This window comes from Hesperophylax consimilis, chromosome 3 (genome assembly GCF_061612785.1).
Source record: "Hesperophylax consimilis isolate HC1 chromosome 3, BYU_Hcon_1.0, whole genome shotgun sequence".
Classification (NCBI taxonomy): domain Eukaryota; kingdom Metazoa; phylum Arthropoda; class Insecta; order Trichoptera; family Limnephilidae; genus Hesperophylax; species Hesperophylax consimilis.
In genome coordinates, this window is record NC_142838.1 from 31,568,403 (window position 1) to 31,592,005 (window position 23,603).

The 23,603-nt window shown below is 33.6% G+C and overlaps 1 protein-coding gene across 1 annotated transcript; it reads left to right on the plus strand.

Moving 5' to 3' along the window:
• The first annotated feature begins 3,184 nt into the window (after nucleotides 1–3,184).
• LOC149425274 (uncharacterized) lies at nucleotides 3,185–23,237 on the plus strand. The gene is made up of 5 exons (XM_089651055.1): nucleotides 3,185–3,278; nucleotides 19,480–20,655; nucleotides 20,752–20,955; nucleotides 21,263–21,382; nucleotides 22,176–23,237. The coding sequence occupies exons 2-5, from the start codon at nucleotides 19,536–19,538 to the stop codon at nucleotides 22,418–22,420; spliced, it is 1,689 nt and encodes a 562-aa protein (XP_089507181.1). The 5' UTR covers nucleotides 3,185–3,278; nucleotides 19,480–19,535; the 3' UTR covers nucleotides 22,421–23,237.
• The last annotated feature ends 366 nt before the right edge of the window (nucleotides 23,238–23,603 follow it).

The window sequence follows — 23,603 nt, forward strand, 5'->3', positions numbered from 1 at the left end:
TTCGGCATATCGCTCGCCGTACATTCCAAATTGGAAAGTATGGCGAGCGATATGCTGAAATACGCCATCCCACGCATATTATAGCTCTGTGTGTGAACACGCTATAATGCATAACAATACCTAACGCGGTTCAGTCACTAGCGCAACTGAATGGATTGGAAATACGCGAGCGGGCGAGCGACGGAGCATGATAGGTGTGGCGAGGGCGGCTGCGGGGCGTGGGGGCGCGCTGTGTGCTGTGTGTGAACACGCTCTTGCATATCGCTATTTCGTACGTAGAATATTTAGGTACTTAGGAAGTAATTTCTTGTTATCATCTGCGACTTTTTTGTCACGATTGGCCGCCCCTAATATCTGGCCGCCCTAGGCCCGGGCCTACATAGGCCTAAGGGCAAATCCGCCTCTGGCCACTATTCATAGGTTCGAGTACCGTATAGTAAACTTGGACTTTAGAGGTGTAGAGGTACTGTGCAGAAACTTTGTGAGCAGGGCCGGTCCTGTGTGGGCGCAATCTGAATAGTGCGCTCCGGGTGCCGACTTATCACGACGCCAAGGAGCCAAGAAGCTAGCTATGACGCTGATAAGACGCGCGCTGTTTAGTTCAGGGCAAGCCCTACATGGAGAGGGCTTTATTTATGCCTACATATCAGCAGAAGCTAGCATGACCTATATCGGAACAAGACGTTTGAAGTTGGAAAATGATATTTTTTGCAACCAAAACTATTTTAGTTCGATATTACGATTTGTGTTTTCTGCTTTTACATCTAATCATGTATTGTGATTAATTTTTGGGTTTCGTTTCGTGTTACGCTTCCTTGTCCTTTAGCCAAGGTTTCAGACAGTGTTACAGTATTCATCATCAGGGCAGTTGTGGCAGATGATGTGCATTGAAATGCTGTCCAACGCGCTGGCTAAAGGAGGAAGCGAAACATTGCAGACTAATCCGAAAATTAATCACGGCTAGCTTTTTGCCCGTTGAAGGCGGCTATAAATATAATTGATGTAATGTTTGAATGTGTACGAAGCAAGATGTTGTTATTGTAATGAAAATTACGATACAGAATATATTCTAGAGCTACTACAATACTTGTCCGTCTCTTTTGTGGAAAAGTTCTGCCTACTTTTTCAGTGTAATCACACAAAGTTTTATTTAGCCGCCGGCCGCATTACTGATCGCATATAGTACAGTTACGAAACTTTTTAAATAACGTTTTGCTTTTTTTCAACTGTATTTTAATATTTTTCAAGCTTCAAATAATCAAGGAGAAAACCAAAAAAACATTTAACCCTCCCTTGCGTATTTTACGTGCAATGTGGTGCCGCCCTAAAACGGGGTGGAACGATAGTGTCCACACGGTGCAAGTTGTCAAGTAAAGTTAAAGGTATTCATTGAAAAGTGTCAAATTAAACACAAATAAAGTGAATCTAAATAATATCAAATTGATTTGACTTTTCACGTCATCACCACATACTCATAAATAAGAAAATATTTGGAGGGACATCATTAAAGGACTGACTGTGTCAGGAAAAAGTAATATATAATTTAAGTATTAGGCTTTTTTCGAAAGGAGTGTTTTGCTTCAAATTTTAGTTCATTATAAGTGAGAACCAGGATGTTTCCGGGATAGAATAAAAGTCTGGTTCACGGAAGCAAATGTGACAAATACGTAAATATTGCCTTTTTCGTTTTTCTTATTGAACAGTTGAAAATATAGAACACAAATATTTGCAGCTAATTCTTAGTTTTAAACAGTTAGGTAAATTGCTTGTATTCTTATTGATGTGAAACATCTTTTGGTGCGAGGGTAAACCGACTCTTGAGTAGCAAGCGTGATAACGCGGGATGACGGGACGACGGTCTTGAACGGATTTTTGTGCAATACTACAGGGTTTTCAAATAAGAGGGGTTATTTTGAATAGCCCGCTATTTCGGTAGATGTTACTTTTGAAGCTGTCATTTTTTGAAATTATTAAAATTCACTTGAGTGAATCAAATGCAAATCATCTTGAGTGATGAGGCCCATTTCCACCTCGGTGGCTTCGTCAACAAGCAAAATTGTTGCATCTGGGGCTCGTAAAAACCAAGAGTTATGTTGAAAAGCCTCTCTATCCTCAACGTGTGACTGTTTGGTGCGTTTTATGGTCCGGCGGAGTCATTGGACCTTACTTTTTCGAAAATGAGGCTGGAGCAACAGTTACGGTGAATGGATTGCGCTATCGAGAGATGATTAATGATTTTTTATGGCCGGAATTGGATAGTATTGATTTGGACAACGTTTACTTTCAACAAGACGGCGCTACGTGTCACACAAGCAACGAAACCATTGATCTTTTACGATTGAATATCAAAATAACACCTCTTATTGGAAAACCCTGTACTTATTAATTAACATTATATTTTGATAGGGGCCAATGTTTAGTGTGTATATACTCGTACCTAATTTTGTAGTGTATTTGTCTTATATGTAGTGTTGTTGTAATTTCTTTTTTACTTTATGTTACTCTTACGTTTTGCTAATATTGCTTCATATTTGGTTTTTTTTATTATTTCTCAATATTTTCTCATTATACTTGTAATCACAATTTTACAATTGTGTATTTTGTACCTTCTTTACAATGGATTACATTTATTTACTGTCAGTATCTCCTGTATAATACAGATATTCTCCTATGTACACTGCATCGTGTATCACTTCTATGTAAAAGCGTTTTTAGGCGTATACATATAAATAAAAAAATAAATAAGGCATAAAAATATTTAATATTCACAAAATCTTATATAGGTACCTCCGTAATATAAATTAATAATCATATAATATAATATAATTAAAGTTACTAATTTCGGCTATGCACCCGTGTATAACACCAGTTAAATTAACACTAGAAATCGGAGTAGCTATTTAAAATTGAAAATTTTGTTTTTACCAAATTCAAAATATGAACTATAATATCATGTGAGGTTTTCACTGGTCTTTGCTAGTAGTATAATGATATATATATTGTACACCAATACCTACATTTGGACTTTTAGAAAGAACACATCTGTACAGAGGTACAAAAATTAAAACTAATATCAAAACATACTTATTATGGGCATTTAATTTGCTCGCCACTAAAACATTCGCCTTGTCTTCTGCAACCGAATGTTTGATCATATCACACGACCGCGTTCATTCAGTCTGAAATACAACAGTGTTGCGAGTGGACATCACGTTGCTTTACGTTCTAAGTTCTAATTTATTTTATTTAAACTACTCACAGTTAACACACATCAGAAGGTAAGAACTAAATTACTTACTTACACTAAATATGTTCAATTTTCAAAATAAAACCATAACCTATTCATAAATATAAATAAATACCTGGCCAATTCCAAACACAATTTTTTTTGTCATTTAACCGCTGTAATCGGTTGTTTTGAATGTATTGTATATTTGCGGTGAAACATTTTTAAATGACTATACTTTATATTTATTTACTGTCGGTGAAAATTTTATGTAATGACGTTTTTTTCATGTTGCGTCATAGTGTTGCTATGGTTACGCTAACAAACTACAGAATTAAACGTTTCACGTGCTGGCCACATTTTCCCGTTTCCACCGTAAAATTTTATCGTCCCTTAAATCACATTGGTTTATGATATGAAAATGTTAATAATTGGTAGCTGGGTTTATAGATAGATAAAGCGTACGATATGAAATCAATCGAATGAAGCCAGCAGGTAGATACTAATTATAATTGACATATTATGTTGTGTCGTGTAATTTTGTAGCTTATCCACTTACATTGTCATTGCTTACACGAATATTTTTATTCAGCGTTACAATCACAAGCATCACAAAAAGTTTTTCTAATTGACGCTTCTTTGTATTATTTATAAAACATTAATGTTTTTTAATATTAGGGGATGAATTTATAATTACATTACTATCCCTCTGAAAGGAAGGTACTCCGCCAACTAGGAGTTCATACTATCCGCTTTCGCCAAAGATTTCAGCACTTTTTTTTAAATCTTCTAATCATTGCACGATATGGATCATGATTTTGATTTTACATAAAATGATTTTGCATTTTATATAATTATTTTTGACTGGGGATATCATATTTTCACTGGCTCCAGACGGCTGGGGGCGTTGATACTCTTAAGCGGTACTTACATAAAATAATATAGAAAAAAATTATGTTGTGTTGACATGTATGAAGTACGAATAAAAAAGGCCGTAAAATTTCATGATACCAAAACTCATCATAAATATATTTACTTGTTGTATATTCTGCACATAAGATAATATTGAATGATATGAACAGGACTGTACCAGACTGTATTAGACTGTAAATAATTGATTCATTGTTTAATTGATTCATCGCCAATTGAGAGATTGTTTTATATAAGTAGGTAGAGATGACACAAGTGTGTATGCGTTTGATTGTTGGAATCATAAGTTCATTGGGTTATTGAGGAAATTATTGCAGGTGTGTAGAAATAGAAAAAGACGGAGGATCAATTAATATTTGAGAAACCGAACTGATGCCCGAGTAGAGAATGCCAATAGATCTGTAATAAGTTACGAACCTATTTTGTTACTTTCTGAACAACGCAATGAACATCTCAAGAAAAGGTCTATTTATTGGTACACATGTGTGTGTGTAGACAAAAAATCGTACCTATATTTGCTTTCGACGATATTAGAAAACCTATTGAAAATGGGTTTCTCTTAGCGTCCGTAACTCTCAACTTTCTCACACCTCACAACTGGATAGTTATCCACTCTAATTTTGTACTATCGCAGACCCGTGAAAAGTCATGGCGTATTATAATTCCAGTTGTGAAAAAACAAAAAAAATAATTTTCTGTTCAAAGCATTATATCGTAGGTAGGTACCTACGTATTTTACCGCTTGACTAAATTATTCTTTTCGCAAGTCACAAGCAGTTCCAATTTTGAAAATGTCACTATAATTCAAAGCAAATTTGAATTCATTGAACACAGACAACCGAAATTAGTATGTTTGATGATGATTTAATTTTAATTTATTGGATCATTTTTCCTACGCAAGTACTTTTTAAACGTATTTCTGTTGTGCAAAATGTCATGTCGTAGTTTCATTTGTCATAATGACTATTCACGTCATCATTTTTCTTCTTATTTTAACTATTTCTGATATTAGTAATCATCATTTGAAATAATTTCCTCTATCAGTACATATAAAGAGAGGAACTTTTATTATTTGATCTAGCGACTATTTAACCATCCTATCGATAAGCACTATCTATAGGATAATGCATTATTTTCGATTTACGATTTATTTATTTATCCGAATCTGAGTTTACTCGTAATCGAACGAGTTTTCTACATATTGCAAATATTTATTTATTATTGTGCATAGTTATCGAGATGAAGGTGAAAAACCCACTACTCTCTTTCCTTTACTACTACATACAGCGCCCTCGAGCCGCTTTTTCACAAAAACGGCGCTATACAAGTAAACCAAATATTATTATTATTACTTGGATAAGTACTTAAAGGTTTTTAAATTACTTAGGTAGAGGGTGTCTAGTAAACATTTAAAATTCATCATAGTAATTTTATTTTTTTATTGATTAATACCCTTATAACTTTCTCACACTTTTTTTATTAATGAACGGACTGGTTTTACCTTATGACGTGCATTTTCAGACTGGCGTCGCCCTAGTATCGTGAAATTCAACAGCTTTTCTGTCAGGATTTTCTAGGACATCGCAACTATTTTCAGCTATTCAAGTCTTTAACATCAAGAGTATTAAAAAAAACACTTAATCGTTAAAAAAAATCAACCTTTATAAAACAAATGTGTTTTTTACAATAATGCATCTAATTTTAGTATTTAAAATATTACTTTTTTTGGTTTGACTGAGGATTCAACCTTCCTCCTCAGGGACCTACTTTTAATTACTGTGAACATTTAAGACTTTAAAAATAATAAAAAGATAAAAATTGCTTTGACTGAGGATTGAACCTTCTTCCCCAGGGACTGACTAAAATGAGTGAACCGCGCTATCACTAGAGCCAAATCCCAATCTGATGGTACCGTGATTTATTGCTGTAAATTTTTATAATGTCAATTATTTCCACCATTCTATTACATTGATTCATTCAATCAAGAAAACAAAATCTAAATTCAAATAGACCCTTTAAAAAAAATCAACTCGTAAAAAGCTTTTTTTTACTTTAACACATGCATTTTAAAATGACATTTAAAACTTTATTTTGTTTGACTATATAATATGACTATATTCTTTATCGAACCAAATAGTAAAAATTCATAAATGTCATCCGATTTACGTAATTGCCACCAAATGTTGATAGAATTCATTGTCATCGACTATATCTACCGATATTCAGCTCGGTCGGATGTTAGGAGGTGCATTCATTCATTCAATCAATCCCAAAAACAAAAGTGAAATTTAAATTGATTTAATTAAAATTAAGGCAGGTCGCTATTTCTTTGTTTAATATTTTTCAATTGTTCAATAAGAAAAACGATTTTTTAAATTATGATCAGTGAATCCGGCGTTGCTGGGGGTTGTCCTTAGGAGATAGACATACACCATCCTGGACTTTTCTGTAGGCCTTTTCAAGATATACAATTCCGTAGAACATTACTTTGATGTATCTCATAAGGTTTAGCCAGCGTTAGCAATGAAAGCGTCCGAAAATATTTTTTTACCACTTGATTACAAAACATCGACTTTTCTCTACTTTCCATAGGTATAATATACATGTATTATATATTTAAACTTTCTGGAAAAAAATGTCCACACGATTGTGAAAATTCTATTAAAATCCATTGCATAGTTTATAAGAACTAAGCGCACAAACAGACAGACGCGGATAGCGACTTTTTATACTATTTAAAGAAGTACCTACAGTATAATAAGCAATAAAATCAATGCAAAATATAAAATGAGTGGTGTATTTTTAATGGAGAAAAAAAATACTATCGTGTGTTGAAAATAATATCAATACCTATCTATCTATCACGAAATCTAGCGTATTATATCCTAGAGTAGATTGTATATTAAATGAATGTTTCATTATATTTGATTGATATCTGTATATGATAGGAACATGTTTATTTCGTGTCAACTCCTGCGGATGTCGCATGTAAAATTTAAAGTGAGTGTTGTGTGCTGATCGCATGATATACCCGTATTACCTCAAGGTTTATGTCGACTTCTGTCTGCCTCATCTACTGAAGAGACAAACCGATAAAAGCCCGTTGTGGGCGGGTCCGTATGCCCGAAGTAACTATTTTTTTCCTTATTTCTGGTGGAAGTGATCAAAGATTCAATATTCTTTCGAAGATAATTACTTTATTGTTCCTTCTGAGCCTAGTACTTGAAAGGTCTTATGTAAGTTGGCGACATCACTTTTTTTTTCAAATCGGCATAGATCACACTTCTAGAGATTATATGTTCTGTGGTACAATGCGTTAGTTTACTTTGTGGTTTCAAACTGAAGTGATACGAAAAAAAACTAATGGCAAGTCATTTTTTCGCTTTTTGAATGGAACTTCTCGTGAATTTGAGACGTTATTTTTTGTAGCATTAGCTTTATTTGGTTCTGTAAATTCATCTAGGATTCACCTGCTATCAAATGTCAATTTTATTGTTTTTTAACAACTTGGCAAATTATTCATACGTCTGGTTTTCATGTTCAAATAGGTTCCTACCTACCATTATTTTTATGAGAGTGGAATTACATGTCACTGATGATTTTCGTCGTTATAAATAATCGACACTGAAGTCGTTCGAAGATGCATCTTACGGTGTTAATTGTAGTCCCAAGCTGGAGGTAGGAAGCAGGAATGACACTTTTTTTTCCAAAATATGGAAATTTTTGGAGAATGTGAGAGTATCACAGCAAAACTCCAATACCCTTCAAATGGGTGAAATCTCGGCAGGAAATTGTCTCTCCGAATGTTACTACCGTAAAAATGGATTTACTCCACTATATGGGAAAAATTTTATCGTAAGTAGGCACTGATATACTATAAGAATGTTATATATTTTCGGAATAACTGATTTAAAAAATTCAAATTTCGTTAGTGTGTCTGAGTTGGCGCTTATCACAATTCTATTAAAATGATTTTTTCATGATCTATGCTGGTAATAAATTATAATTTCTTCAATAATAGCTAAATTACTTTGTGGCGTCATTTTAATTATAATGAAAATAATTTAAAATGTTCTTCTTTAAAAACAATCTAAAAATAAAAAAGGGTTTTTTTTTCAAACAAAATTTCAAAGGTATCTAATTTTTACTTGCACACTGGACTGATTTAAGCCTACGAATACTTAATTTTTACCGATTTATAACAAGTTTCTCGTTAACTCTTTAAGTTTTTAAGTTCCAAAAAAAATATATTTTAATTTTGAAGATAATATATATACATTTGTTATGTCGAAACGTTAATTATTTGATATTCCCTCAATAAAAAAAAATAAGCTCGAAAAATTATTAAAAAACACGTTTTGTTCTATAGTATATCTTCAAATGCAACTAAAGCATTTGTCGAGAGATTTTTGTTCTATTTCAAACGAGTCGTGTTTTATTCAATATTATCACAATTTTCGCAAAAGTATTTTCAAAAGTATTATTGTTTTGTAATATTAGCGCGCTGCCTTTAATATTCGTATTTACATTTTTTTTTATAGTGAATACCTCACAAGAGTCCCAACTGCTCCCGTCTGGAGCCAGTGAGACTATGGCATCCCCAATTGGGGGATGTTGTGAGGCTGAAGGTAAGTGGGGAAGGGAAAGAGGAAGGTGGGGAAGTACCTGGCTATTCAGATCTAGTCACTAAACACGGCTAAAGCTAACATATCTCCCTTTCAAACCGTTTTTGAACTCCTACTGCGGGGCCTAGTAAAACATCTTCGGAAATAAAATATATGATATTTAAGGAAACTTTTTGACTACTTATAAATATAACCTTCTCATTCGGATGAAAATTCGATGTCTAATGTCTATCATCTTACGTCAAGTTACTTAATTGCATAATACCCATAATAATTATGAAAAAAATGTTATTATATTCAGCTTAGTAGACAAAATGCTTGTTTACCTCAGCTAGTTTTCCCACTTATTACAAAAATGGTTCTAAAAAAACAGCCGCCACGAGGCGATCATAAAAAATGATCGTCGTTATTCTGTTATCAAACCTACAGAAAATCAGCATGAAAAATAATAATTATGTTTACCCGATTTGGCTGAATAAACAGGTTTTTTTCTTGCCCTGACGTTGAGTTTTCTATGCGGCAGTATCGCTTACATAACGTTTTTCCGTAAAAGGGTAGACAGGGACAGCAAACTCCTTAAAATAATATTATGTTGTATTTTCTTATTTGCAATGTTTTCTACTGGACGATTTCTGTTACAACATATGGTGTTTTGCGGGATATTTCAACTTTCACCAATAGATGTAACCTAATTGCTAATTTAAAATCGTTTTGATTATTTTCTTTCCATGTAAGGAATCCCAATATAATGTATTGCGACGAAAACTATCAGTAATTTCAAATATTTAAGTCATCAGAATATTGCAACGTTAATATTTACATTATTAAATTATGTTTTTGTCTGGTTGGTTATTCGTTGCCCGCGATACAAAACTTTTATAAAAAGCATCCAGAAGAATTTATATTATTATATATTTCACGACTATTAAAACTATCCTTATCTTCTTAGTTTGTGCGTGAATCTTCTTAATACTTTTGGCCGTGAAAATCTCAAATTATACCCAATTGTTACAAATTCAACATAATATTATTAGTCCGAAGAATAAACTAAGGAATTAGCTTTTTTTATATTTCGCACAAGTAAACATTATTTTTTGTATAATCATATTAAAAAAAATAAAACACGAGTATGGCGTCATGTTTCATGTTTTAGATGATAAGTGGAGGACATTTAAAAACTACACAGTTGGAAATGTACTTGAAAATATTTACTGTGACCTTGAAAATCTAGATACAAAAAGCTGTGTATCATAGGACGTCAGAGCTGCTTCAGAAAACAGATTTCTTCTTTATTATATGAATATATTATGAATCTGCCTGATGTTTTGCAAAGTTCTGTCTGTTTATACAATATACAAGTACCTACACAGGTAGTCGCATTTAACAGTTGTTTAAACTTACATACCTAGATATATCTAATAACTCAGTGTTGACTACGCTTTGTACTCCTCTTGTAATAATAATTGTGATTGATAAAACCGTGTGAGTTTATAACAAAGGTGGTCATGAGAACAATCTCAACTATCAACTAGTAATCTAAATGTAGAAGAAGATTATACCGACTAGAATACAAAATGTGTGTTTTTCTCAAATGTACCGAATAGAATGTTAGTGTAGTAAAAGTATTTTTACAATACAAAGAATTAATGCACTTTTACAACTTTAGTCCAATGATTCCCAAAGTGAAAGATACACCCTCTGGGCATCAGGGACGAGGGGGCATTAAAGTGCAGTAAGGTTGTAGCGAGGGCAATAATAAGAAATACCTGAAATAATAAAAAAAATCTACTTAGGTAGGTTCTCTAAAAGAAACGTACACTGAGAAAAATGAGTATTGCTAATTAATTAAGAATCTCTTCCAATTATTCGTAATTCGGTAAAAAATGGAATAGCGGGCCCTAGAGAATTTACAGGTTTCCTGATAAACTTTGTTTTCATAAAAATCCTAATATTTTCGAATTTTGACGTTATATATTATCAAGGACAATGCAGGTGCATGAACACGTGTTCCGATACAGTAGGCATTTACTAAAAGTTTATCGGGAAATGACCTGAAATCCCGCTTTTAACCAGATTACCAATAATTTGAAGAGATTCTTAATAAATTAGCAATACTCATTTTCTCCGTGAATAAGATATAACGTCTTAACAAATTCTCTTGCTAATTATGCTACATTTTCTTGTTTTCTTAGCACGACCGAGTGAATAAAATACTTAAGTTGGGTCATGTCAAGAGTCTATGTATGAGACGAATGTGAATGATTCCATCCACGCTACGCCCCCGCACAACGCACTGAGCCGCTCTCAGCTAGCAAGTGAGTTAATAAATACCTACCTACTTTAACATTGATAGGAAGGCCCGTACACTTATTTTTGCCCTTTTGCTAGTTAGAAGCAGCTCAGTGCGCTGTGCGGGCATCGCTCCTGTCCTCCCTGCCCATCCCTGCGGAGAAATGACGTGATGGTTAGTTAGTTAGTTCTATTATTTGAAAGGGAAATTTGGGTAATTGGGGCGCTTAACTACATATGGGGGGTAGCTAGCCACATAAGCTTGGGAAACTCTGCTTTAGTCGGTTCATTAAAATCAACGCACTTTGATGTGAAATCAGTCCGTTAGGGAATAAGATCAATGTGATACTAGCGCGTGAAAAGACTACCCGTGAAGTATCAGGTTTGAATTTTAGACTAATCAGTTCCAATTTTGAAAAAGATAAATAAAATAATTCTCTGTTAAAAAATATTATATTTTATCGCTTGTCTGAACGTTCCAATAAATCAAAGTTCCAATTTTGAAAATTTGTATATTATTTAAAATACTTAACCCCTCCAGCATTTTAGGATCATATATGACCGGGCATCCATATTTTTATCTTTTTTTCTGTCATGAGGAAATCTGTGATTTTTTTGACGTTAGAAAGAGAAATAATAATTGTTTTCAGTTTTTCTAAAATATTTATGAATGCCATTAATAAAATCCTGAAAATAGCCAAAATTATTAATTCATATTACGCGCCGCTATCGCAACAATCGGTTTAACTTTAAAAATATTTTTTATTGTTGAACGAGAATAAAATTTATTTCCAGTTTTATTACAAATTCCCCAAACAAAACGAATGTGTTTTCTCGAAATATCGAGTTCTCTCAAATTTTATATGATTAGAGTAAAAAATTAAGTTAATATGTGGTTAGCGTTTTTGATAAACATTTTTCACGTTTTATATTTAAATTATATTATTTAGAAATAGTAATGTTTATTTCAAATTCATTCGGAAAGATAATGTTATCTAGTTTCTAAAGCAGTATTAGTTTTAACGGAAAATTAAAAAAAATGAGATGTATATAGCGCATTTGAAATATTCGGAAAATATTACAAATTGAAAAAATGTGTTGAAATTACTGAAGGGTTAAAACCGAAGAAAATTTTAACTATCTGTAACACAGGCAGCTGATTTCAGTAGTATTTTGATGATAAAATATTGATTTTAAACGAAGATCAAAAATTTAAAAAAATTGTTCTACAACTGCCATCGGAATTTAATCCAATTTATGATTACAGTATGATAAAAATAATGTATTACAGGTACCTACCTACCGATTGTGCCATTTTGTAAAAATCTACGTCAACTGACGCTTCACCTCACGGACGCTGTTCAATTTACAAGTACCTACATAACAAAATATGAATCGAGATTTTCACGACCGCAAAGTATTATCTTGATTATTTTTGGGTTATTGTTTTTTTTTTGTATTGCGCTTCCTTCTTCTTTAGACGACGTATCAGATACCAACTTATGATTAAAACCGTAACGATGTTTGCAACGTCAGCTAAAGGAGGTGTTAGCGCAACACGGCATAATAACCGAAAAATGAATCAAATTTATTGGTTATTTTTTTTATGGAATAGCTTAGTGAGTAAAATTTATAATTGTAATATTTGATCATTGAAGACCAACTCTCAAACGAAAATTCGAAACAGAAGAATCAGAAAAAGATTCGGTCGCATCTAGTAATTGAACCGAATACCTTGCCGAAAACTTTTTCTGATTTTTCTGTTTCAAATTTTCGATTGAGAATACCTAATATTGTCTTCAATGATTAATTAACATATTATTTATCTGTTTGTGTTTACCTCCGAATGTAAGCCATTCATTCAGATATTTTACTGCGAATGTTTGATAAAGCCATTTGCCATTATTAAGATAATTTTTAATTAAATATTATAAAGGTCAGACAAGATATAAAATCTACGACGCTGGGTCAATTCAGTTTCAAATAAGGAGATAAACATAACATATTATATCGTTTCAATAATGTGTATTTCAAAAGCTGTTATCTTACTAGCCACTATTATATTATTAAATCATTACTATAACATTTTTATATTGAAGTTACGATATGAACTTAGGCGCCATTAACTAATACATATAATTCAGTGTGCCAATTGAACTCATAATAATATTATTATTCTATTTAGTCGTTTATAAATTAATTTTTAATTATCTTTTAGCTGCAGGAAGTTGAGAAATGTTATACATTCACAAATAATTTAGTGTCTTGTTACGATACACTTGTTAATATTTGTTACAACGTAGCTTATACATACTACCGCACAGCGTCTATATTATTTTATAAAAGTATCATTAGTTATTAGATATCAGTAATCTTGAAATAAATTAAGAAAAAATGTTAAGATTGATAATTTAATTTAAATTCTTACTTAAATTTTAATTTAAACCAATTTCGTTTAAGTGGTAATAATAAGTAGGTAGTAGGTGAACAACGTGAAATGTACGTGCCAATGAACAGTGCGTACAAAATTTAATATAAAATATATTGAAAAAATCATACATACGTAAAGAAAAGCTTCGATAACGCTATCTTTCTATAAAATTAGAAATGGAAATCTAATGAGAAACTCGTGAGAACGTCTAATCAGTTTTAAAGCACCCTTGGGGTGATTTTCATAATAATTGGCTTGTTATTTAATTATTTTTATTATAAAACATTGATATTATTACAATTTTAGTAATGAAAAAAAATAGTCACTCTGTGCTCACATGGCAGCTTGTCGGCAGATTCTACCATTTTACTTCAATTTAATAAACATAATATAATAATTTTGTTGGTAAATTTACTGTACCTGGTCTCCTTTTCTGATTGTACGTGCTTGCTTTATAGGTTTCCACTATTCCTCTCCTGGATTATCATTTGGGTAATTTTTGTAGATAGGAATCTCAAATTTAAGCACAATTGGTCAGTTTGGTAAATTTTGTAACTCGAATACAAATTTAATAAAACAATTTCATTTTGTTTTCTTTCGGATTCTAGTTCTATATAAACTAAAACCTTTCCTTAGTACAGTTTACTCATTTGTCTCGGAACATATTTCTTTGTTTCCGCGGAAACAGTATTTTTACATACTAATCTAATTTTTTTTACCATTGACTTAGGTCCGGTTTTTCAGCTTACGTTTTATGTGTTATCATGATTATTGATATTGATGTCATGGAAGGTTTCCAAAGGGTTCAAAAGGTGTTAAATGATTTCAGAAATTAACTTTCGCTTGGTATCAGCAATTCAATATCAATAACACATCGGGGTGGAAAATATGATTTTGTAAATAGTAAGTTACATTATTAGGTAAGTGTAGGTACCTTTACATCTAGAATTCTTTTTACCAAACCGTTTTACTGAAAATGGTTTGTATCGCTAACCCCCCATTATCATTAGTTGGCGCCCGGTGCATGCAACGCATCAGTCACCACACAAGTTGACCATAACAGTGCAGTTGCGCCAGGTGCCATGGTGGGTATGGCACCCGAACCAGCTTGTTGTTTCGACCTATTGCCCCCGCGACAAGGGGCAAGTGTCATTTCACACGCCGCTGATTACGCTCGATTTCTTCTTCTTCGTTTTTTACGCCTTCATTCAGTGGATATCGCAATTTTACTATCAGCATTTGAGTATTTATCTACTAATGTCTCAATTCTGAATATATTATGTTTGCTCTTATTAAAATACATAGCCTATTTATTATTAGGAAGTTGTGATATTATGATAAACCCACAATATATTTCATTATAGGTAATGTGGTTCGGTTCCACGATTGCATATCGGAATAATTTATTGGTTTTCTTAGGACGGGTTGTTTCAAGGAGTTTTCAAAGTAGATTTACAAGTTCTGTGAAGGTTCTATTCAAGTTATATTATTATTAATTATTAGCCAATCGCTTCACAAAACTGATATCAAAACAAAACTTGATTAGAACCTTCACAGAACTTGAAAATCAACTTATAAAATTTGAACAATTCATCAAACTTCAAAATTGATTTTCAAGTTCTGTGGAGGTTCTATTCATGTTTTATTTTTATATCATTACTGACCAGTTACTAAAAAAACTGAAATAGTAACAGAACTTGGATAGAACTTTCATAGAACTTGAAAGTCAACTTTGAAATTTGATGAATTGTTCAAATTCTGTGAAACAACCCGTCCTTAGAGTATAAAAAACATTCCTACCTACACCCTAAGTGCAGTAATTCAAATATAAAAAATAATTAATAACACCATTGAAAAAAAATCATTTATAATAATATGTTCATGTAACTAACACTAAAAAAGAAAGACAATAATCATTGTTGTGTTTCTACCGCAGCTGTTTTGCGCAGCATATTGCACGGAAGTGCCCATTTTCGTGTTCATGGGGTGTGAAGAGAACGCGTTTTAGGTAGTAGATAAGTACCTGCCTAGCAATTTCTTCGTTCCCACCGGTATGGTGCGGATATAAAATCATTAAAAACTGTCAACAAATGTTCCATTTTCAAATAAGAGTTTTTATGCAGTAGGTATATTAGTAAATAAATTTGACAGAATTATTTTAGAGGTAGATAAAGCCATTGGTTTATTTATGGATAGAGCCTTATCCCTCGACCACCTCGACTAGCAAGCGGGGGGTAGCGAGTTCATACCCGGCGTGCGCAATTTTTTATTTATTTGATTAATTTGTGTTATTTCATAAATTACTCATTAAAATAATATATATATTTGCGGCACGTTCCGGAGTGGAAGATACTCTCAGTATCGCCCTGGTGTAAGACCACCATTCAGAATTGAAACATTGCTTGAAATGGCTTTGGCCGTGTATGGTGACCAGATCTGAATATTCAGGTACTTTTTCACCTTCCTCTTCCCATCTCCTTCCCCTCACCGCTACATTCAGCCTTACAACATACCCCAATTGGGGATGTCATAGTCTCACTGGCTCCATACGGTTTAGAACAGCTGGGACTCCAAACTATGATACCAAATGTATACAAATCCTTCGTTACTCATTATCATAATTTGTTTAGGCGCAGGTGTTACATTCGAATATGAATGTTTATGTTAAAAAAAATTACCTGAATTTAACGGAAACATCATTAGCGAGTATGTACAACTAAAAGGGGAATAAATATTGTAGGTAAGTTAACTTGGAGGAAAGTACAAAGGTTGTCCAAATGAAGTCAATTAAAATGAAGAGCTCTGCGATCGTTTAAATGGCAACACCAAGATTGAAACCAGTTGAAAGGAAAAATTATGAAACTTTTAAAAAGCAATACGGTTCAAGTGAATATTTTTCACATCAATATCAAACGGCACGGCGCGGCGGCGCAGCGCTCATAAATTAGTGGTAATAATTACTATGGAGATGATTCTACATCATATTCTAAGGTAATTTAATATTGGAATTTGTTATTTTTAACACAAGAAGCTAGATAATTGCATGGCAAAGTTTTTTTGTATTTTTGAAATGCACACAGGTATCAAACTAACAAACGATTTATTAAAGATGTTAAATCAATTTTTGGTAAATTTTGGATAGGGCCTGACACGCTTATTACGAATAATTTTTAGAAAAAAACTTTATATTCGCCTTAATTACTATAAAAGAAAACTTTTTGCATTTCGGGCGGCGGAAAATTATGCATTTTGATTTTCAATTGCATAAAACCAAAATTCACTTCGCGAATCGATGTGGCGACAACGCGACGCCATTAGGAACGCACTGTTATGTTGGTATCACTGATGCATTAACAAGAGCTAAATACGACCGTTGCTATCTTCGTGGGGTGCCGAGGTTTGTGTAATATGGTTTGTGATACAAAGGAAAGTGCCCCTTAATAACGCCTGCTCGCGTCAAGGCAAGAAAAACATCCCAGTTTTCAACTAGTTTACCGGCTACGCTAGGTTTGTGTAACATGGTTTGTGATACAAATCAATGTATCAGGGATACCAACATAACAGTGACGTACCTAATGGCAGCTGATTGCCGCTGCATCGATTCGCGAAGTGAATTTTGGTTAACGCAATTGAAAATTTAAATTCATAATTTTCCGCCGCCCGAAATGCAAAAAGTTTTCTTTTATAGTAATTAAGGCGAATATAAAGTTTTTTTCTAAAAAATATTCGTAATAAGCGTGTCAGGCCCTATCCAAAAATTACCCAATTTTTTAAAAAGTTTGGGAAGAAGTACGCACTTTATTTTAAATAAAAATTGAATCGTCATTTTCGGCTCAGTCAACCATCTGAGTCAACTGGAGTCAACCTTCACAGCAAAGCCGCCACACGTCATTTGAACGTTTAAGTAGGGGGTTTTTAGGTAACAAATTTATAAATACTAGGCCTATAATAGCCAGGTAAACTTTTAAACACCCATATGAGGTAAAAATTGTGAGGCACAATGACGCAATTCTATTTGTGTAAAGAACGGTAACTTTAAATTCAGTAAATTTAAATGATTTACCACTTCATGAAAACAAGAGTCTAGAAAATTAAAAATAAAAGAAAATGTCATTTGAACAATTAGAACCTAAAATAGTATTTTTTTGTTTCAAAATCGGTGTTGCCATAGGCAAGAAAGTTTTAATTTCCTATTTCTACACGGCTAGTACCTCCTGGCAGTGATGCCATTCCTATTGAAATTTCGGTAGAGTTACGTATTTCGGCAAAAATCTATCGAAATTTGTGAAAATAAACCGAAGCTTTTTGAAAATCTACGGCATTTAGTTAGATTCATAGAAAATCTACCGAAGTTTGTGAAAATCAACCGATTTTTTTTTTTAAATCTACGGTATTTTCTTAAAATCCACCGATATTTACAAAAAATTACAGAAGTTTTTCATATTGTAGGGAAATCGTATCTTTAGAAAGTTTTTCTTTAATATATAAAATAATAAAGGCGGTGTTTCTAATGTTTATTTCCTAATAAAGTGCCTTTTATCGTAGATTTTCAGCACTGACCATGTTAAGTAGATTCAAGATAATAATACTTGCCAACCCATGAAGAATATACAGTTACAACTAATTATTATTATTAACTAGGGGAGGTATTTATTACAATCGGTTCTTCTTAGATTGTGTGTCCTCGCACGCCCCAAATTCCTACCCTTTAACAATATAAGTAATAGTTTCAGGTATCACAATTTTAAAGTATAATCAATTTTTCCAAGTCATTAAACAAACTAGCAGTTGGTTGTCTTCTGTTTAATTAGTTAAACACGCCAAGGGGCTAAATGCACTAAATGTGGGTAAATATGCCCTTACATTATACTTCTATGTATTAGTTCATTACAAAATTATCTTATTTTCATGACATACATATTCTTAAAAATCCCATTTCATCAACAAAAACACATTACAGCAGTGGACAAAAAAATAATGCTAGGTTAGGAAATGCTATGTTCAAAGGCTATCTTGCAGCCGTATCTGGTCATGCTTGGCATCTTCTGAAACTTTTTCATGTCCAATATCGACGTGACTTTGTACGTTTTGACTAACTAACTAACTAACTAACTAACCATCACGCCGTTTCCCCGCAGGGGTAGGCAGAGAGGACGGACCGCCAAACAACTCGGTCTTGGCACACACTCCTTGCCTCATTCACATTCATACATCGTCTCATACATACTCTTCTATTATTCTGACTCTTGACATGGCCCGACTCGAGTATCTGATTCACTTGATCGTGCCATGTCTTCCTCGGGCGTCCCCGACTTCTGCTACCATTCACATTTGCATCATATATCCTCCTTACACTCCTATCTTCGCTCATTCGCTCTACATGCCCAAACCATCTAAGCGTCCCTTTCTTAATCTTACTCATTACGCTTACATCAGCCTTGCACTCTTTGCGGATCTCCACATTCCTCACACGATCAAACATGGTTTTACCACACATACGCCTCAGGGATCTCATTTCAACAGCATTTAATCTACTTTCATCCTTTCTTTGCCAGTTCCATGCCTCACTTAATTTGTTTCGGGCGTTTTTCGCGGCAACAAAACTTTTCCCTCAAGTTGATCCGGCCTTGCAGCAGATTGTTCAGAACTGAGGATTGTTGTGACCGAGAGTTGTTTCGGGCGTTTTTCGCGGCAACAAAACTTTTCCCTCAAGTTGATCCGGCCTTGCAGCAGATTGTTCAGAACTGAGGATTGTTGTGACCGAGAGCCCGGTGTGACGATAATATCTAATGTTTTCGTTCCAGATAGTAACAGGCTTGCTATTGTCACACCAGTCAAGCGACTGGTGTGACAATAGCAATCCTGGTTAGGAATAATTTTAAAGGAATTGGGACTATATTTGGAAACTGACCCAACCATAGCTTATACCTAAATATGTAGATGTAATTGAATTAAATAGTGGTTTTGTTTTCTTTCAGATTACAAAGCATAAAATGGATTTAATTAATATGTGACACAATATTTCACTGTAATAATGGCACAAAGCATTTCTCTTTCCGTGGAATCCTCCTCCTTTGTTAATGTAGCACCATCTTTACTGCCACCATTTGGGCATCAGAGGCGCTATGCAAGCCAAACACATAAACGGAGGAAAAACATATTTTGTACAAATACTCTTCCTCATCGAATAAAGAAAGAGAACAGTAATCAATCTACACTAAGGAGACAAGCAGATGTGATTCGATATATTCCAAGTAAAAAGGAAGATGGGGGAGAGTTGCAGCACAATCTGTTCTTCCAAACCTTCGCCCCGGGAATTCACTCTACTCCCATCTATAGAAACAAGGTTGATACAAACAATTCACAAAAACAAGCTTCGTCCTGTTCACTTAATGCTAAACCAAGCCCACAATTATCTCCTCCATCTTCCCTCGGTTCTAATATATACCTCAATGATTATGATTTATTTAAGTCAACAGTGAGAAGCGGGGTTCCTAGTATATCCCGGAAGGTGGACATAGAGAGGCAAGCGGTGAGCGGGACAACCTCGGTAGGATTGGAAAGTAAAATAATCAAAAGAAGAGGAATATGCTGTGAAGTCAGCTGGATCTTAAGGCTCGCTCTGAGAGACACCACCGTGGGGAAGATATACAGAAAGCAAATAGGGTGGATAGTTTTTATTTTAATTATATTTGTACTTATCGGAGGATTATTAGTTCATTTCTCTAGCCAAATTTCTAGCTTACATTTAGTGACTTTTACGAATTTCACCCAAATCTCTCCAAAAATAGTATTAAACGCAACATTCTCTACAACTACCACAGCCGAGCCGATGTACTCTGAAGATGCAAACAGAACAATCCTAATTTATAATGTACCTGTAAGAAATGATCTTCCAAATGCACACTTGACAGCGATGACAAACACATCAGATGTATACAATAAAACTTCAACAAAGCAATCAAATTTAAAGACTGAATATATAGCTTGGAGAGAAGGTAATCTACAAAATAACTCAGTAAAACTGGATAACTTTACCAATGAACTGACTGAGTTATGTAAAGGTTGCAGAAAGACTTTAGATGTGTGTATAGCGGTGGCAGACAGTGGCATTCCTGTCTGCAGACCAGCAGCCGATGTTGCAGATCCCACAGGTACATTATAATATTATGTACTTATAGTGTGCATCTACCCTCTTATTCTTAGCCGTACCTTGTGTGGAAACCCCTTTAGCATCATTTACTTTCCAGGTTGTGGAGGACTCTGTGCTCTGGAAATAGAGGCCTGCCATCTACTTAATGCTAAATACTTCATATACACTTGCCGTCCCCTTGAAACTCTGCAGCCGTGCCAGGTGGATGAATGGCGTTGTGAAAATCATTTCTGCATACCAAAAAGTAAACGGTGCGATGGAAGTACTAATTGTTACGACCGATCCGATGAGACTGAATGTTGTGAGTCTGAACTTTTATCATAAAATAGGGGGCTTATCTACAAAAACATAATTTTCAGATAAACGCCAATAAAGATTGGAATGCTCATATGCCCACCAGAACACCCAACTTCTTTTCTTAAACAGGTGTATGTACGAGATAGAGCTTCTTGTCACTAATAAATATGATTATGGCATTACGGAAACCAAGCTTAAATCAAAACACCAGTTTTTGTAGATAGGCCCCTGTTCACCCCCAAATGTATCCATAACAATAATTTCTTTAGTAAATATCATGCATGTGATTTATTTAACTGTTTTTGTTTTAGCTTGTAATCTGGTCACAAACTTTCACTGTGGGAACAAAACTTCTTGTTTAGATAATTCAAAGAGATGTGATGGAATAGTGGACTGTTGGGATGGAACAGATGAATTGAATTGTACAATAGGTATGCATTCACACATAATATTATTTATAAATAAATAGAAAAAGATATTCTATTGTATTATTTATGTAACGAAGCAACGTCTCGAGCCGTTTGCGGTTGCTTTCCCATAATTTGTGGTTCGGCTCGCGCTTCAGTTTGCAAACATTATACAGCATAATATTCTCAACGCCTCCAACTCTGCCAGTAAATCAAACTACGTTGCGTATAACATATCGTCAAATTTTACAGGGAAAGCACAAAACTTCACAGTTTTCTATTCAAATGTGTCAAAAAACAAAGCTTGAATGAGTATTAGGCGATAACAGTTAAACTTACACACATTGCCGAGATTGTGCCCCATTCCTTGATTTTTTAGAAATTTTTTGTGTAAAAAAAAATTTAAAAAAAGCTTAAAACTGACACTTAGCCGTTATTGCAGGAGCAACGACGATATATAAATTTAATTTCATTTTTATAATGTCTGTTACATCATCTGTACAAACAGCTTCAATAATAACTGTCAACCAGAGTTGTAATTATTATGACTATGTACTACATAATTTGTTGATCTTTATCTCTATAACAATGCTGCCTTTTCCTAGCCAATGGTTAATGAGCTGTCACAAAAGATGAGTGCTCGAGGAAGACTTAAATATAGGAAACCCATTACAGCATTACAATCATGTGACCAACAACAATAGATCAGGGGCGGAGAACCTGTGGCAAGATTAATTGAAAATAAAACATGTTTTGTATTTCAAAGAAATACATCAAATTAATGTTTTCATACTATCTAATATTGTTTTCTTTGCAGAATGTCCCGCTGATAAATTCCCTTGTAATAACGGAGAGTGCATCCAGCAAAGTTTATTCTGTGACGGGTTGGCGGATTGCGGCGACAAGACTGACGAGCCCACCGGCTGCGGCGGGGCGTGCGGAAAGCACGAGTTCAGGTGCGCCAACAGGAGGTGCATTGCCAAGTCCAGGGTATGCAATGGAATGGACAACTGCGGAGATATGTCGGACGAACTGAACTGTCCAAATGTGAGGACTTCTTGATTTTGTCTTCCAAAATCCAATAAAATAATGGAAAGATTAAGTATATCAGATATTATTTTGATCACCATAGAATGCCTTACCTTGTTGATAACAAAATTAAGGAGCTGCATAGAATAAGGTTCCTGCTAATATGAAGAATATTTGAGATTAACGATTTGAAAAATTTATCATGAAACTATTGGCTATATTTATGAAATGATAAGATAGGGAGAGCCAAAATAAAATATCGGTGCTAAAGTGCTAAGACGAAATATTGTATTATATTTTGCCAAAATTCAGTACATTTCATTCTATAACCTTACACTTGTGGTTGAATTTATGAATTCATTGTCAATAATGGCGTGTCTTGACTAGAGACTATATTAAGTTAATTATTATTTATTAACTTTCGATTATAAAATATATGCAGTAAAATGAATGAACTGGTTAAAATATTACAAAAACATAAATTTAGATCAATAATATCTACAACTAAACTACGTTTGCTAATAAATAAGGCAATAAAAGTTCCATTATGTTGTGATTTTTCAAAGCACACAGCATTTCCAAAATGTCTACTTTCTGCCCTGCCTCTAATGTTCCTCTTATATAGAAGCTGGCGCTTTTGTCTAGATAAACTCTATAAAGTGCGTAGTCAACAAGGGGCTCAGAATTGGAATACAGAGAAATAATATGCAAATATGATTAATTGGATTAATAAATGGCCTATGTATATTCTAATAGCCACGTGTTTTGAGTGTTTGAAATTGATGTTCACTATTTTTGTAGAAGATTTCTAGTACAAATTGTTAATAGACAATAATAAATATTATAGAAATGAGATTAACATTTGCGTGATATATTGATTTTATTTACCCTACAACCTTTGAATGCATAACCTGTGATGGTCTTCATAAACAAAAACAGTAATTAATATTTACCATATTATTATTACATGTGCACTGTTGTATCACTAATTTTATTTTATCCCAATGCATTGAACTTATCGACCCTTGTATTATTATGTACGAATATAAATCAATAATATCACATTTCGGCTGTGTATTTTTTGCACTGGCCCCGACTAAAGGTCCTGTGCGAATTTCTTTAATTTGTTTTAAATCGCTATATTTTCGAAAATAATTAATATATTTTAATAAAAATTTCTATGTAGTAACTCAGCATACCCAAGCTACTAAAGTAC

Excerpts from the sequence above, each read along its gene's own strand:
- LOC149425274 (XM_089651055.1), top strand. The coding sequence starts at position 19,536 with ATGGCACAAAGCATTTCTCTTTCCGTGGAATCCTCCTCCTTTGTTAAT. Across the intron at positions 20,656-20,751 it reads CGATGTTGCAGATCCCACAG|GTTGTGGAGGACTCTGTGCT; the intron begins GTACATTATAAT and ends TTTACTTTCCAG. Across the intron at positions 20,956-21,262 it reads ATCCGATGAGACTGAATGTT|CTTGTAATCTGGTCACAAAC; the intron begins GTGAGTCTGAAC and ends TTTTTGTTTTAG.